The sequence below is a fragment of the Fusarium pseudograminearum genome, chromosome 4 (assembly GCF_000303195.2).
Source record: "Fusarium pseudograminearum CS3096 chromosome 4, whole genome shotgun sequence".
Classification (NCBI taxonomy): domain Eukaryota; kingdom Fungi; phylum Ascomycota; class Sordariomycetes; order Hypocreales; family Nectriaceae; genus Fusarium; species Fusarium pseudograminearum.
The window spans coordinates 472030-487927 of NC_031954.1; the positions used below are offsets into that span (position 1 = coordinate 472030).

General features: G+C 48.5%; 7 protein-coding genes across 7 annotated transcripts; 3 read left to right on the forward strand and 4 right to left on the reverse strand.

Annotated features, from left to right (window-relative positions):
• Window positions 1-285: 285 nt before the first annotated feature.
• Window positions 286-2236, reverse strand: FPSE_01724 (uncharacterized protein; the record flags this gene model as incomplete). Its single annotated transcript, XM_009254844.1, has 3 exons — window positions 286-1649; window positions 1702-1813; window positions 1862-2236. 3 exons carry the CDS (start codon window positions 2234-2236, stop codon window positions 286-288), a joined length of 1851 nt encoding a protein of 616 aa, XP_009253119.1.
• A 1657-nt stretch (window positions 2237-3893) lies between these two features.
• On the forward strand, window positions 3894-5705 carry FPSE_01723 (uncharacterized protein; the record flags this gene model as incomplete). The annotated part of the gene is made up of 5 exons (XM_009254843.1): window positions 3894-4069; window positions 4126-4405; window positions 4455-4666; window positions 4714-4981; window positions 5031-5705. The coding sequence occupies 5 exons, from the start codon at window positions 3894-3896 to the stop codon at window positions 5703-5705; spliced, it is 1611 nt and encodes a 536-aa protein (XP_009253118.1).
• A 135-nt stretch (window positions 5706-5840) lies between these two features.
• On the reverse strand, window positions 5841-8054 carry FPSE_01722 (uncharacterized protein; the record flags this gene model as incomplete). The annotated part of the gene is made up of 7 exons (XM_009254842.1): window positions 5841-5845; window positions 5941-6170; window positions 6454-7141; window positions 7194-7528; window positions 7576-7719; window positions 7868-7903; window positions 7960-8054. 7 exons carry the CDS (start codon window positions 8052-8054, stop codon window positions 5841-5843), a joined length of 1533 nt encoding a protein of 510 aa, XP_009253117.1.
• Window positions 8055-8595: 541 nt separating this feature from the next.
• On the forward strand, window positions 8596-9942 carry FPSE_01721 (uncharacterized protein; the record flags this gene model as incomplete). The annotated part of the gene is made up of 2 exons (XM_009254841.1): window positions 8596-9701; window positions 9753-9942. 2 exons carry the CDS (start codon window positions 8596-8598, stop codon window positions 9940-9942), a joined length of 1296 nt encoding a protein of 431 aa, XP_009253116.1.
• A 234-nt stretch (window positions 9943-10176) lies between these two features.
• On the reverse strand, window positions 10177-11684 carry FPSE_01720 (uncharacterized protein; the record flags this gene model as incomplete). Its single annotated transcript, XM_009254840.1, has 2 exons — window positions 10177-10236; window positions 10290-11684. 2 exons carry the CDS (start codon window positions 11682-11684, stop codon window positions 10177-10179), a joined length of 1455 nt encoding a protein of 484 aa, XP_009253115.1.
• Window positions 11685-12911: 1227 nt separating this feature from the next.
• Window positions 12912-13661, reverse strand: FPSE_01719 (uncharacterized protein; the record flags this gene model as incomplete). Its single annotated transcript, XM_009254839.1, has 3 exons — window positions 12912-13303; window positions 13353-13595; window positions 13649-13661. The coding sequence occupies 3 exons, from the start codon at window positions 13659-13661 to the stop codon at window positions 12912-12914; spliced, it is 648 nt and encodes a 215-aa protein (XP_009253114.1).
• Window positions 13662-14072: 411 nt separating this feature from the next.
• Window positions 14073-15717, forward strand: FPSE_01718 (uncharacterized protein; the record flags this gene model as incomplete). The annotated part of the gene is made up of 3 exons (XM_009254838.1): window positions 14073-14333; window positions 14384-14721; window positions 14769-15717. 3 exons carry the CDS (start codon window positions 14073-14075, stop codon window positions 15715-15717), a joined length of 1548 nt encoding a protein of 515 aa, XP_009253113.1.
• Between the last annotated feature and the right edge of the window lie 181 nt (window positions 15718-15898).

Here is a 15898-nt window from a genome sequence, read left to right on the forward strand (position 1 = left end):
TAACGCCCCTCGCCCGTTGTCCATCAAAGACATGGACGCCTTTTTAAACCCGTGACGCATACGTATGAGGACCATGAACTTCATCCAGTGAGATTACGCATTATCAAGTCTTGTCTTTTTCTACATTACTCTGCTAGATCTAAATTTCTACAGTACTCCCACAATTGGCTTGCTCTTTCTTTTCGCCCTTCTATCCGTCTTCCTAAGCAAGTATATAACTCTAAACAAACAGGCATATTCAACGCTTTCAAACGTCTATCCTGAATCTATAGGCGTCTTTTCTCCTCATCTGGCCAAGTTTAAAACGGCTCCCTTGAAGGGTTCTACCGTTGTGAAAACCACCGTCATGACACCGGATACCGTCATTGCGAGGGCAGCGTATGGAGCAGCGCGACTTTTAGTCTCGTAAAGATATGAAACACCCATGGCTGCACCATTGATACCGACAGCGATGCCTGCGGAAATGGTAAAGGGGTCGTCGCCGCTTGCTAAATCTTGCTGGGCTGATTTTAGCAAGGGCTTGAGGCTCAGGCGCGAGCTTCTGCTGTCTGACTCGGAAAGGCCAGTTTCAGACCTGGGATTGTCTTCTCGTTTGACACCCAATTTGTCCAGTACAAAGGGATAGCAGAGTTGACCCAAGATTCCGTTGCTCACCACGAGGGCGGCGTTGACACCGAGGTTTCCGCCCAATGCTGCCATCGCTGGCTTGGCAAGCGCTAGTGTTGTGCTCCGCGCAGCGAATGATAATGCTTCAGGGGCATCCAGACCGATGAGATTTCCTGCGAGAACAGATACAAAGACATTGCCGGCTGCAGCAGCTGTCGCCAGTATCACCGTCAGCAACCCAGCTAGGCTGAATAGCTGACGCTGGCACTCGTACAACTTGAAGCCCCATATTAGAATACCGCACTCGAGGATCGAAAGCGCAGCATCACCTGCACCGAACCACGGAGTCCGGTCATCCGAAAGAGGTGTTCCTGTTGCCACCGAGGTCCAGAGCAAATAAAGCGTGGTACCGCTGCTAAAGTCCGCAAGCACTTTTGACAGACTGCCGAACCCGTATGCGCCGGCCTTGGCCCGGGTGTATGCCGTCATCAAAAGAGTCGTGAACAGAACAGGATTCATAAGCGTGACGATCGCGTTCTTGAGGTTGGGCATATCGGCGCATACTTTGGCTGTTCTGACTTCTCGCTGGAGGCGTAGTGTGAGTGCCCATATGAACCACATAACACACCCATCGAGAATGCGATCTTCGTTGGCTGCGGCGGCGATTGGTGCGCCGACGATGAAGATACCCATGAAGGAGGCGAGTAAAGGAAAGTTGGACGTCCAAAGGTGCCACACTGATGAAGCATCGACAGGGTCCTTGAGAGCGATGGATGATCGTTGACTGATTGTGGTGGAAGGGGCAGTGTCTCGGTCGGGTGCTGGTTGGTTTGTTGCCTTTTCGCGACGACTGAACATGGGCTGGGGTAATTGATCCAAGGTCGAGTCGGAGAGCCAGCTGGTTTCAATCCTTGGCGGCGCTTCTGTGTGAGATTTGGGGAGGCAGAAGTCGTCTGGGACTTGGGCGGTCCATCTTGCTGCAAAGGTCATGACGAGGAGCGACATAGCAAAGACCATGACCCACGAAGCAAGATTCGTCACCACTAGAAAAAAAAGTCAGCAAATGGTTTGGTGTATCTTTGTACCAGTACGGACCAAAGTTGCCAATGATGCGGGCAATGTCGTGGCCGCCGAGGATATCGCTCTGGTTGAGCATTACCAGAGGGATGGGAAATCCCAAGCCCAAATGGACGTTGATGAAGTCTACCTAGACAACAGTTAGTGCTGTGATTGCTGGATGAAGTCAGGGTCTTACCTTTGACTTTATGTGTCTTTGGTAGACATCATCAACACCGCTGAAGCATAAGTAGGCGAAAGCCATGCAGCAAAAGGTCAAAACCATGCCAAAGATGGAAGAGAAGAACTCGAGATTGATAGGCGCCAGCGCCCTGCTCAAACCCCAGATGATGAGCTCGCTCATGAGGTAAATGATGACGACCCAGCCAAACTCGAGCACATTTCTGGCGAGGTAGTTGAGTCGCTTCTTCCAGATCTTTGATAGCGACATGTCTCGGGTGGATTGAAACAGTGTTTTGGCCAAATGGACCGGCGTCGACCTCGAGGTGCGGGCTTCATTTGAGGGACTGAGACAGCGGAGGATTTTAGAGACGTTGTTTCTAAAGGTGGACATGGTGTGACTTGGTGATAGTACACAGCCCAGCTGGCTGAGACGAGGTGAGGTGAGCGAAGCACGAACAGGCTGGGCTGAGAGACGAGGAGAGGAGGAGGAGGTTGGACGTTTAGATACACCCTTTCGCAACCAAAATCTGCGGAAGGGTGAAGGATGATTAAAAGAGGTCGAGGGCACTCGGAAAAGGTACATGGGATAGTACCTTACTGAGGAAAAGGAAAGGGAAAGGAAAGGTTGAGAGTGGTAGGGAATTTTGTGGATAGCTTCGGGCAGAGGTTTGCACTGGCAGATTACAGTGAATGGCATCATATTTTACCCAAACATTTTGATACCAGGTCCATGCATGATTTCAGGTTTATTTTACAGCTGTTTGGAACTAGTATATCCGTTGATGTGGGCATCTCCTTTTGGGTCAAGATAATGTAGGAACCCGGGGATGATGAGTGGGAATCTACGAATCTAGATGGGGACTGTTACAGGCGAGAATGGGACTACGGATAGATCAGCTGCAGATAAATCAGTTTGTGTTTGCAACGTTTGCTTTTGCTCGGGAAGAATAAACGGGATCGGACCTTTGGAGGGTTAATCTACCCGCATCGTGGGTGTTGTTTTTCTTTTCTTTTTTTGTTAATGGTACGAGGGTTTGTTTGTTTGACATGGGACGTCACATAAGTTGAGACACGACTTAATTCCCCGTGGGGATTGATGTACAGAAAAGGGCTGTAGAGGTAGGTCACAGAGATATGTGATGTGTGATGTGATATGTGAGAGTTGGTTGTATGACGGTTTGGAGGTGACGTCCCCTGGGTCACGACATGGAGGAGGTGGGACGACTTGTCAAACGATGGGAGATGTGGAAGTAGATTTGCTTGTTAGATTACCCTACTCTGCCACGTCAATATATTATTATATTGAAAGTCAGAGAAAAGAGAGTGTCTATAAACATCGCTATCTCTATGTCTTGGTGATAGGGCTGCTTCTGTATTCCGCCGCTAGACTTCCAGGCCCATCCCCTGCATTAAGATGCACAACCGTTACCATCTCACATACATCAATCTATTCTCATCATCAAATCCTTAGTCCCAAAATACAAGATCCTGACCAATGCAAGATGCGCTGTAGATGTTACATGTTGTGCTGTGCTGTGCTGTGGGACACTACCCACTGTAAACGAGTGTCCTCCAGGCTGTGCATCCCCTGAAAAACAGAATACAGGGGTAGCCCAGGGTCTGACCGCCCAATGTCTCGGATCTTCAGCCGACCGTCAATTAAGTTGTTTTGTTTCAACAATTGAAATGTGAGGTTATCTCCAACATCTCCTCCCCCATCTACTTTGATGAGATACAAGTGTCGCGACACGACACACGACAGCTTTTTCACCGAATAATTGAGGGTACCCAGATTACTTACTATCTAGAGTACTCATTTCTTGTCTATCTGATACCCGCTATATCCATCTTGACTGGAGATACAATTGAGGCTCTTTGGTACACCGTCTCACTGTATATTATTCATTAATCTCGGCGGATTCCCTCTTGGTCAACTAGTCTGGGCTTGTCTACTCTCCAACATACCAGAGACGACCATCCAAACAAACGTCTGTACCACCATCAACGTTACCTTATAATACGCCACTTCGCTATTCCACAGGCTCAAAATGCATCTCGCCCCCAGGGATCGCGCAGAAGCTCTGCTGCTCAAGGCTGCCCGCGCGCACGGCATCCCCGCCACAAAGGACGACATCCGCAGCGCCCTATCCGACACGGCCTTTGTCGAGTGGGCGAATCTGCATCTCGCGACAGACAATCTCCTCACGGGTGATGAGCTGGCACTGTGAGTTGTGCTCGCTTTCTTGTACTCTGATCTGATTTCTGACATTTCACTCCCAGGTACACTGCTCTTGACAAGAGCGGACAGGTCGATCGCCTCGCTGACCTGCATGACTTGGGAGAGGTGCAGGCGGTGAACGAAGATGACATTCGTGCCGCCATTGAAGAGCTGAATCGCTCCACAGAGACCATTACCAAGCAGACAGAGACGTTGCGCCAGCAGCAGGACGCTCTTGCGCGCTTGGTCAAGAAACGGGATGAGGCGGAGATTGAGCACAAGGAGCTGGAGGACGAGCGTCTTCGCAAGACCAGGTATACCTTGAACAAGCTGGTTTTTGAGGTAACACGGCCCCTCATTATTGTGTTGTAAAAATTAATCACCGTTTTAGGTCGATGGAGAGGCCCAGAGTCTCGAGTATCGTGTTCAGGATTTGGAGCAGATTGCAAAGACCTCGCGCTCCAATGTGAAAAGAACCGTTGAGAGCGTTTTTCAGTCCGATGATAAGTTGCTGTTGAGTCTTCAGAAACTTGGCTGGGAACTTGATCAGCAGGATCCTGAGGAGGAAAAGACGATTGAGAAGCTACGAGAGACTTGTATGAGGTATGTTTGACTCCTAACCTTGGTTGTATCATTACTGACTCTTGCAGATTGATCAAGACAACAGTCGAGACTCTCCGTACAAGACTAGACAGGATCTACCTCGAAGCCATCCTAGCAGCAGAACGTTCAGGAGATGTCAAGGCTGCTACTCAAGACGACGTCAAAGCCCTCGAGGAAGAGCTCGAGTCGCTTTACTCTGAGATTCTACCTGTTGCACAAATGTCAACCGAACAACAACATCTGGAACCAGCCCTCAAGTCAACAGATGCTCAAAGCGGACAAAGCCTGCGCCGCTCAGCTGTTGCAGTGACATATGTAAGTCCACCCATCAATGCCCATGTCAAGATTACTAACCTTTGTATAGGTCAACGAATGTCTGGATCATCTCGTAGATAAAATTACACTCCTCACAGAACGTGTAGAAACTTTGCAGTCACACAACGCAGCAGCATCTTCCATCATCGCCACTGCCAAAGCCGAATCATCCGCCTCGCTCTCCCCCGAGAAGAAAAAGTCTATCCGAGCCGCCATGCCCGCATCACCCATCCGCAACCCATCACCTATCCGCATGCGCGCCAACACAGTCGGCAGCCATCGCGGTGCCAACAACAAAAGTAGCCGTCGCTCATCCGGCATCCTTGACGAACCCGCCATAGAAGCTCTCCTTCGTGATCTCGCCCTATCCCTCCCCGACGCAGAGGAGGCGTCCATTCAGGATCAGGTATCTGCTCTGAACAAGGCCTTTAGAGACCGTTCGGATAAGACGACGGATGTGATGCGTGGTGCGCAGGAGGGCTTTGAGATGAGTGTTACGTCGAGGCTTGATGATGCGAGGTTGGCGATTCAGCTGCTGCGTGATAGTATGTTGGCGGAGAGTCCGTTTGGAAAGGTCAAGATGTTGGATCCCGAGTTTGAGGAGTCGGTTGTTGCGTTGGCGAGGGATGTGGAGGGTGTGAAGGAGAAGTTGGATGGGGTTGTTGATAAGAAGGCTTTGGCTAAGAGTGTGAAGAAGGATGAGTTTGTGCAGCGGTGGGCTTAGGTCAAGGTGTTGGGTTGAGGAGTGGTGTTGGTGTAAAGCACCGAGTAGAGATGTTTTGCTGATTTAAACACGAGATCTACTCAAGGGCATTCCCATAACGAAAAAATTATACCAAGATGATGATTTTTATAGTACTTAAGCTATACATGCAACCACGCATGATCTATAAACATGGGCTGCGAAAATATACTATCCAAAGAATACTGCTCCAGCCCTTCATACAGATCCCCCGTACCGACAAGACTCTCAGTCATATTAGTCTGCCGCTGCTCCACCCTCCTCTCACCACCAACAGGATGAACAAAAGTCGTCTGCACGCTCACAGTCGTCTTGGACGCATCAGCCTGGTTCCCCACCGCTTCTCCGCTCGTCGGCTGCGGCGCCACAGCGTCCATTATATCCGTGTCGATGAGCTGCCAGATCTTGGACGGCTGGAAACTTATCATGTTGTTATCGTGAGCTTGGCTGGACATGCTTTGTAGCTGGTGTAGAAGTTCGCGCTGCTATGTGTTAGTCTGGGTATGAAAGGGGGGATTAATGAGGGACCTTTTGTATACTCCTTGGAGAAGGATCTGGCATGCTTTCTAGAAAATCGATGCATTTTCTATAGTTTTCCTTTGATGTTTCTGAAACTTTTGTATCGCGGGCGTATTGGAATAACCATGGGATTGTAGCCGTCGCAGCTACCAAGTCGCCAATCAATGGATCGTAAACCATTAATCCTCGATCCATACACGTCTGAACCAACCTCGTAACCCACGCGGAATGAAACATGGCCTGATCAACTGTCTGTTGAAGAAAGAGCCGAGGCTGCGATGGTCGATTCGCTCGTCGTAGCAAGACAAGATGGATAAACGGGTGATTCAACAAAGCCTGCGACGCATGCGCTGTCATCTGGAACAGTAACCACGGCGCCCAATATTCCCTATGTCTCTCAAACTCCTCCGAAGTTCTTTCTGAAAAGCCCACGTTGCGGACAAAATGTATATGCCCAAGCTGCGACTCGAGATCATACAGTGTATTTGTGAGCTGGTAAAAGTTGGAGTTTGTGTCAGCGGGGTTATCCGCCTTTCCTATACGTAGAGCATGAAGATACGCTATGACGTCTCCGCAGAAAGACACCGCGCGTACAGCATGTGAGGTAATTCCTGGATCTGTTCTTAGATCATCGCGGATAGTGACCAAGTCTGGCGCGTACTCTTCATCGCCTATATATGCTGGGGGTGAGGGCTCGCGTGCGCTGCGAGGATACTCTGGCTTGGAGTGTGTTTGAGATAGAAGCGTGAAACGGGGTGTGAAGCCCTTTTCTAGAATAAAGACACTCCAATAGCATCGTAGACTGGCGTCGCTGGGGGATTCGGCGTATCCTGCTCCGCGGACGAGTTCAAGTCTGCAGACAGCTCCTATCGTCATTAAAGCGAGGGCTGGTCTTCCTTCTGTAAGATGATTAGTACTAGGTTAGTAAAGTGAAGTTAATAAGATGAGTACCGAGTATATCGCCCAACGCGAGTAAACACAACGCCTGTGAGATTTCCAACTGGGCAGTTCCTTGCATGGCAAGATCCAAAACTGTATCTCGCGCGGCTCTCGCATGAGAATGAATAAGGTCAGCTTCTTTGGCGCTGCTCGCATCATACGGTAGATTCGAGAGAGCAAGGGCGAGAAAGATCCATTGCAGAAACATGGGGGATCTCTGGATACGTTCTCTCAGACCTTGAGGGTCAAAGAGTGGCAGGGGCTGGAAGTACAGCCGTCTTCGGTATTCGTCTACTGCATTGTCGAGTGAAGTTGGTGACGGGGTCACTTCTGGTAGAGGAGAAGACCTGCTGATGATTAGATGGCACTGCATGGTAAGGTCGAGGAGAATTACCAAGATCCAGAGGGTTCGTCGTGGATGGTTATTCTGTCAATGCGTCTTGAGGTTCTTTCTACCGTGGGCACTCGCCTATTTCTCTGTCTTGGTATGGAGTCAGGTGTGAAGACTGAGCCAGCACTTGACGAAGCGGCCCCCGGTCTGTTTGTATGCGTTAGCCAGTTATAGATATCAAACAGTTGGTGTTTGTTACCCAAGAAGCTCATTAATCTCTTGACCGTCATAATTAACAACTCGATCTCTGTCTTTGTCAGCACGATATAAGCACAAAGAGTGTTAATTGACTCACGATCTAGATGCCCTCCTCTTTCTCTTGACAGTCTCTCTATTTCGAGGCAAGTAGACACAATCTTGATGTAAACGCTCACAGAAAGAACATACAGGTTTTTCGCCAGTGCACTTTGTCTTTTTTCGTCTGTGTCGATGAAGTCAGTGTACTGTCTCGGATGAAGTGTTGGATTGGGGACCCATGCCATTGGTACTTACCGGCAGCTCTCACAGGCACGCCGCACGGATGATTCGGAAATAGAAGACATGCCCACTGGCCATGTATGTGCACAGATCGGTACAATCTGGGGAAAGGCGTGTAAGTTGTTTGGTGAGGATGGGGAGATGGAAATGACTCCGTGCCCACCAAAGACGGATATCCCGACACGTGACCTTGGAGTTGGAGAGACAATTGGGGTTGTCTTGGACTTTGTATATACAGGGGAGAATGACATGAGTTTCCCTGGCCTTATCTGGTACTATCTGAGCATTTAATTGGAGTGTTTGTCTAATGCCATGTCTGTAGTTTAGTAGGGAACTGTCGTGGTAATTCTCCGTACCCTCTCTGTTGAGATACCGTGAAACACGATTGGTCAATGGCTCTCAACACGGAGTTTTACCGACTTTTCCGTCTTTTACTAGATATATCGTCTTATATAAATCGGATGTTTCTTTTACTTGAGCTCTCCTTTTAAATTATACTCTCATTTATATACTCACTTATAACACTGTTCATATCATCTCTTCACAATGACCTCCAGAAACCCAGTAGCCAAAACTGAGCCCATCGTCATCGTCGGCGCTGGTGTCTTTGGCCTCTCAACTGCCCTCGAACTCAAGAACAGAGGCTATCAAAATGTCACAGTTCTAGACCGTTATCTCCCACCCGTTATAGATGGAAGCAGTGTTGACATCTCCCGTGTTATTCGCGTCGAGTACGCTGACCCCTTCTATGGCAAAATGGCTCGCGAAGCCCTTGAAGGTTGGACGGGCCAATACTCGGACCACTTCCACCAGTCAGGCTTTGTTATGCTGACGGACAAATCTGGAAACTCTTTTGCTGAGCAGAGCAAGAACGCCGATAAGTCTCTGGGGGAAACTCTGAAGGAGTATGAGAATGCACACGATATCCGCGAGGAGTTCCCTGCTGTCCAGGCTAAGCTTGATGGTCTTAAGGCATACTATAACAAGACAGGTGGTTGGGCTGATGCCGAGTCGAGTATACGCCAGCTAGCTATGGAGTGCAGTCTTGCTGGCGTCTCTTTTATCACCGGCGCAAGAGGCCGGGTTTTGTCATTGCGGTATAATGACCGTAAAGTCACCGGCGTGAACGTCGCTGAAGGAGAACCCATCGCTGCTGCGCAAGTCATCTTGGCTACAGGAGCATGGTCAAACAGACTAGTTCCCATCAGCCATGCTTCATCTGGGTCCGGTCAACCAGTTGGTTTCATCCGTCTAACTCCCCAAGAAGCAAAGAAACTCGCAGAAATGCCCGTCATCATCAACCTCAGCACCGGAGTCTTTATCTTTCCTCCTACCCCAAAGACACACATCCTCAAGATTGCACGCCATGGCTACGGATGGGCGACAGAGTTCGATGCCCCAGACGCTATAACCGAATCTCGAAAGGTTTCAACTCCAAAGAGAGACGAGAACAACGCCACTGCGAATTATCTCCCCAAAGACGCTGAGGAGGCTCTCCGTGAGGGTCTGCAACAGCTTGTGCCGGAGATTGGTAATCATGAGTGGTTGAGGCAGCGTCTTTGCTGGTACTCTGATACGCCTGAGGGTGATTTTATAGTGGATCATCATCCTGCTCGCGAAGGAATCTTTCTGGCTACTGGTGGTGCTGGGCAGTGAGTTACCTTGATCGTGATAAGATGAAGAAGTACTGACAGATTACGCAGCGCGTTCAAGTTCCTACCTGTTTTGGGACGGTATATCGCCGATTGCTACGAGAACAAGGCTTCTGAGGAGCTTCGACACAAGTGGAGGCTTAGAGCACCAACAGGAAAGGACATGGTGAAGCAAGGTGATGGCAGCCGAGGTGGTCCTCCATTGCGCAAGTTGACAAGGGCTGAACAGGCCAAGTTGTAAAGATAATATTGATGTGTCTGTAAATAAATAGGTAGATAGACTAGAATCATCGGGTTTAGTCCATATTGCTTGGCAACTACGGCATATTAGAACTCGCCGGTACATGTCACGTCTACGTTTAGAATGGCCCCTACGTGGTGCTTTTGTGCTGTATTATATGGGATATGGACATATGTGTGACATGGAGTACCCCGTCGCTTTGGTGACTTATCTGCCAACCAACCTGCTGACATCTTAGCCAAGAGGAGCACATGTGAAAGCATTCTTGACAGTTCCGCGATCATACTGGTCAATCTGCAAACGATATTAGTCTTTTCTCTGAATGTCTTGCACAACAGGTCACTTACGATATCGACGACCGCCGAGTAGGTTCCTGCAACCAAAAAGACGAGGCCCATAATAAAGATGATGAGGTTGACAATGGCCGGGAGGATATTCTCACGGCTGTACCATTTACCCTTCTTGAGCAGCATGAACCACATAACAGCAGGCCAGTACAGCGTGAATCCAGAGTTTAGCAGACTGGACGTGATGGCAATCAAGTCGCTAAAGAAGGGAATAGCCTCAGCAATGACGAAACCGATCCAGGTAAAGATGCTGATAAGCAACAGCCAAGAAATCCATCCCTTGGGGGTGTTGATATACTTGGCGATAGAATTCTCGTGAACTCGGCCGTGAATATAACGCACGGCAACGGTTGTGTTAATAGAGCCGCTGATGAAAATGACTGGCAAGGCGACGCCAAAGGCAACCTTTGCGACTGTGTGGCCTGCTGAGAGGAGAGCTGGAGACTTGACATCCACACCAACGAAGGAATAGATGAGAGCGCCGGTGAGGGTGTAGATGATGATTTCCAAACCGCCGAGCGTCCAGATGGACTTCATGTAGTCGGTAGGCGTGTGCATCTCGTCCATGAAGCTGAACTGCGAAATGGAAAAGCTGTAGGCGAAGAAGATGTTGCAGAGCGCAATAAAGGCCTGCGCAAAAGTGACATCCTCCTTGGGCCAGGCAGACCAGTTGACTGGTTCAGGTGCGTCGCTGGCCCTGATACCGGTGGCGATGATGGTGATGCCGATGGCTGCAATGATGGACACAAAGTCGATGTAGCCGAGAATAGCCACCTCGGCAAAACTAGGAGGCACCGCGAGAAGTACAAGCAGGATGGCAGAGACGACACCCCAGACAAGACTGCAGACATTACTCTCAGTGAGTGTGGAAAAGGCAATGGTTCCCGTTAAGCAATGTGAAGCCGTGAGAAGAAGAAGCTGGAAAGTGACCATGGCGCCAAAGATCTCTGCTCCCCAACGGCCAAACATGAGACCTCCTGCAGCAGGGTAGTGCTCAACGTGGGGGTACTTGATCTTGACCTGCCCGACGATGTACGAGGTGTAGATGGCGATGATACCAATTCCGACAGAACAGATAACGCCGGCAACCATACCGAGGGTAGCAAAAGCGCCAGGGATGGAGAGCGAGCCGAGGGCGACGGCCTGGACGATGAGGACGATGGTGAGGCGCTTCCAGCCGAGACGGTTGAATTTGGCCTTTCCATCGAGGATCTTGCGCTTCTCGAACTCGGTGACTTCGCCGATCATCTTTTCGCTGGTCGAGTCGTCGTCTTCACGAGCGACGGGGCCTGAGAGGATGTTGTTGTCCTGGGGGTCTTGTCCTTGAGGCGCGTCCTTGGTTTTGGTCTTTTTGCTGGCGGCGGCTTCGACCGAGGTAGTAGTTGTGGGGATCATTTTGGATTGTGATTTGTGTTGATTAGTCTATCATTGTCACACAGACAGTTGAAGGTCCGATGAATTCTTCTGAAAATGCCTGGTTGAGTGAGTGAGTGGGTGAAGGAGGTGAGGTCAAGAGTAGAGTCAAGGCGGGACCAGGCCAGCTTTGTAGGGCAACAACATGACTCCTCCCCCCTTTAGACCGACGTCGGACTGAGAGTCGATGCTCGTCTTCAAGCTGGGAAGAGGCAAAGGAAAAAGTTTGTCAGTCCATGTCATGTCACGATCCATGGATGGAGAACAAAGTGGGTTTGTATCGTCTTTCTAGAAGGAGAGCTTCTTTATGAGCCTCTTGGTTGGTCGGATTAGTAACGCTCCACTAACAAGCGAACCAGCTAAGTTTAGTAGCTGAACTGTTATAGTCAGACTTTTACAAGACTTTTCATAGCTGTCAACTATACACTGATCATCTTCAGCTGTTCTTCATGATAGAGACTATATTTACTGACTTTACTTATATTTGTTCGAATTTAATTGAACTGTCAAAAGAAGTATGAAGTGTCCTTTTGTTCAGAAGCTCAAATAAACATCCTGGAGAACAAAACAAAGCTGGTGACTTTTGTGGATTCTCTTACTCAAAAGTCGGTCCATTTTACCTAATGGTTCCCATAAAACTTCAAAGCGGAAGCGGAGGCCCCGAGTCTGTTCTCGCCCCTTGAATGAAATCTTTGAGACGCGGAGTCGATCATTCAATGCTGGGGAACAGAGTTCAGGTTCAGGGTCTAAACTTTATATGGTCAATACAACGGGAGGGATGCATCGTTGAATGCGGGTGATGGTTTTAATAACGGCTAAAAACGGAACGGCTTTCAAAAGTATACGAGTGTAGTCCTAGCTAGCAATATGGCTGGCCAGTTACAGAGCCAACATCTTTCTTTGTTCAATTTTCTTCATTTCAACTCAAATTGTGGCTTCTAGGTTGGCTGAGAGATATTTGAGACAATCCTTGTGCAATATGGATAGCTCACTTTGCGTTGAGTATCTCATGGCAACCGCGACATTCCCCTCATCCAGGTATCAATCATGTTGGGTCCCAGATATCTGAATCTTGAATGAATCGATTCAACTCATGGGTTGTAATGTAGTACTCATATTGTCTCATAAATCTGAATGCCATCATTATTCGTGTCAAACATTCCCTCGTTCCCCCATACCCTTACACCAAACGCCAATCAGCAACACAAACTAAAACTTGGGCATTGTTCTCCTCGTCTTTGACCCCGTCCCATTAAGCAAAAAGTAAACAGGCAGAAACAACAAAGACCCCATAATACACAACCAAGTGCTATACAACTGCCAAATCCTCCACAAAAAGGGACCCAATCCAGGACACAAGAACTGGATGCAGTCATTGACGGGATATAAATCTTCCTGGCTGGCAATATAGTACTTTGGGCTCTGTCGACGAGGTTTCCTATCCTCTGGCGCTTCGTCTTCGTCTGAAGATGACTCGGGCGATAACTGGGTGAGTTGCAGAACCGAGACGAGTCGTACTGGTGCTTTGTAAAGAGGCACAAACCAGAGAGCAAAGGTTTGGCGGAGGGAGACGTAAAGAAGACCACTTTTCTGATCAAATGCTGAAAACAATTAGCATCGTAAATGTATATTATGGATAGGTTTGCTAACCTGCTGAGTCCACCTGGATGTCAATATGTGGACTTAGAGTACGGTACCATCGGTAGATTCCCAGTATCAATTGGATAGACTCGAGACCACCTGCAAGAGGGACTTGTCCTTTTGATATGGACGGAACATGACAGAATGGGTGTGTGAATGAGGCGTTGGGCAGAAAGTATTCCCTCAAGGCAGACTCTTGGGCTTCTGGTGTTCCTTGAGTAAGCGACTTGATGACGCCGCCGATTTCCTTGACTGTGGTGGTGTAAGTCGAAGTCAATTGGAGTTGCTGTTACTATAACACTTACCTGGATGCTCCATCTTGGGTTTATTATGAGTTAAAATATCGTTTTGAGGCCGCAATGGTTGGTTAATATTCTGTAAGTAATACTTGCTTGGGTGGATGAGCTGGAGGTTACAGAGCACGGGGAGGCCTAGAAATAAGCAATTGGTGAGCTAAGGCTGGAATGTTGAGTATGTTGTTGTTTCAGTTGTTATCAATGATCTGATTGTTATATCATCCATCAATATCACTATCTATACCATGTCTAGTCAGCTCAACCTTGGAATTTAAATCATTGACTCGTAATGGTTACGTTTGACATGTGAAAGACTGACGTCATGATAACAACTAACTTCATTGAGTTTCACATGCAAACACCAAAAACAGTCTCTATCTCAATATTCCTCAATATTCCTCACTCTTCAACAATCTCACCAATTCTTACAATCATGCCTTTCAACTCAGGCCTCGTCAATCCCATCTTACACCCTCTGATTTTCCTCTTCCAAATCTTCCAATGGATCACAGCTAAACTCCTCTCGCCCAGACCGCCTAGCGAGAATGCAAGGCTGGGACATAACAGACCCAAAATTGCAGTCATTGGCACTGGTATTACGGGTGTTACTTCTGCAGCCCATTGTATCGGACATGGCTTTGACGTTGTAATTTTCGAGGCCGGGTCAAAGGATAATGTAGGCGGTATCTGGAGTGTAAGCAACCACCACCCAAGCTCAAGTACACAAGCTAATTGAACGAGTAGAGAGTCAATGAAACGTCTGGTCTTCAGATCCATTCATTAATGTATCGATTTCATCCTTCTGTCCAGTGGAATCGTGGCTATCCCGATCGTCAGCAAATCCTCAGCCAGGTCAGACAGCTCTGGGAACGCTACGGACTCAAAGAGCGCACTCGCTTCAACACCAAGATTGATCGTGTCTACCAAGACGAGCATGGGAGGTGGATCGTCAATAACCCTTCCCTCGGTCGCTTTGGTGGTGTTATCGCTGCTGTTGGTACTTGTGGTGCACCCAAGATGCCCAAGATTCATGGTATGGACAACTTTAAAGGTCCCATCTACCACTCTAGTGATCTAACTGGGTATGTACACTGCAATAGTCCGAGAATAAATACTGACTTGCGTTTAGAAAAGATGTCAAGGGTAAGAAGATGGCCATTATTGGCGGTGGCGCTTCTGCAGTAGAGTCCCTCGAATTCGCCTTTGCAGAGGAAGCTGCCAAAGTGAGCATCCTCTCCCGCTCAGACAAGTGGATCATTCCTCGCAACATGTTTGTCGATGCTCTTCTCAGCTTCAACATATTTGGCCACGAGACAGTTTTGTCTTTTATCCCCGAATTCTTCCTCCGCAAGTTCTTCTACAGAGATCTCGAGAACATCTCACCCACCAAGAGTCATGGCTTATTCATGGAGACGCCCATGGTCAACTCTGACATTATGGATAAGCTACGCGAGGGTAAAGCAGAATGGGTCCGCTGCGATATCGACGACTTTGTTTATCAAGGAGTTCGCGTTAATCGACGCGCCAAAGGCGTTCCCCAGGGTGGTCCCGGCCATGAAGAAGTCATTGACGCAGACATTATCGTCATGGCAACTGGTTACAAGAGACCTTCCCTCTCATTCCTCCCAGATGATTGCTTCAGAGAACCTTACCCACCACCCAACTGGTATCTCCAGACATTCCCACCATCTCACCCTTCCGTCTCGGCCATCAACTGCACCTACGTCAACGCCATCGGGACAGTTGGTAACTGGCACATCGGCATCTACACCAGAATTCTGCTCATGTTCCTCATGGACCCCTTGTCTCGGCCCAGCCCGTTTTGGATGCAGCGTTGGATCGACTTGACAAAGACTCTCAAACGTACCAGCCCAACTGGCGCTTTTGACTTTTTTACGTACTTGGAACTTCTCTGGTGGTTCTTCTTTTGTGTCATTATTAACCCTTTTCGGTGGAAATGGGCCATCTTTGTCTTTTTGGGTGTTGGCTTTGGACTTCCCGAGGCTGTGGTGAGTCAAGAGGAGAGAATCACCAATGGAAATGGGTACCATGCTAGAGACGAAGGAACAAGCCTATGACTCGTCTCTCCCACGACTCAACTCGTACCATCATAACATGGACACTTTAAATTACAAGACAAGGACATATATATTGGTAAAGCCATATTGTTTTTGTTTTTTTTACTGTTAAACTCATATCTCTACAAAGATCGAATGAGTAATTCATTTGTATTAGTAAAGCCATAGTCTCGCGGACTGT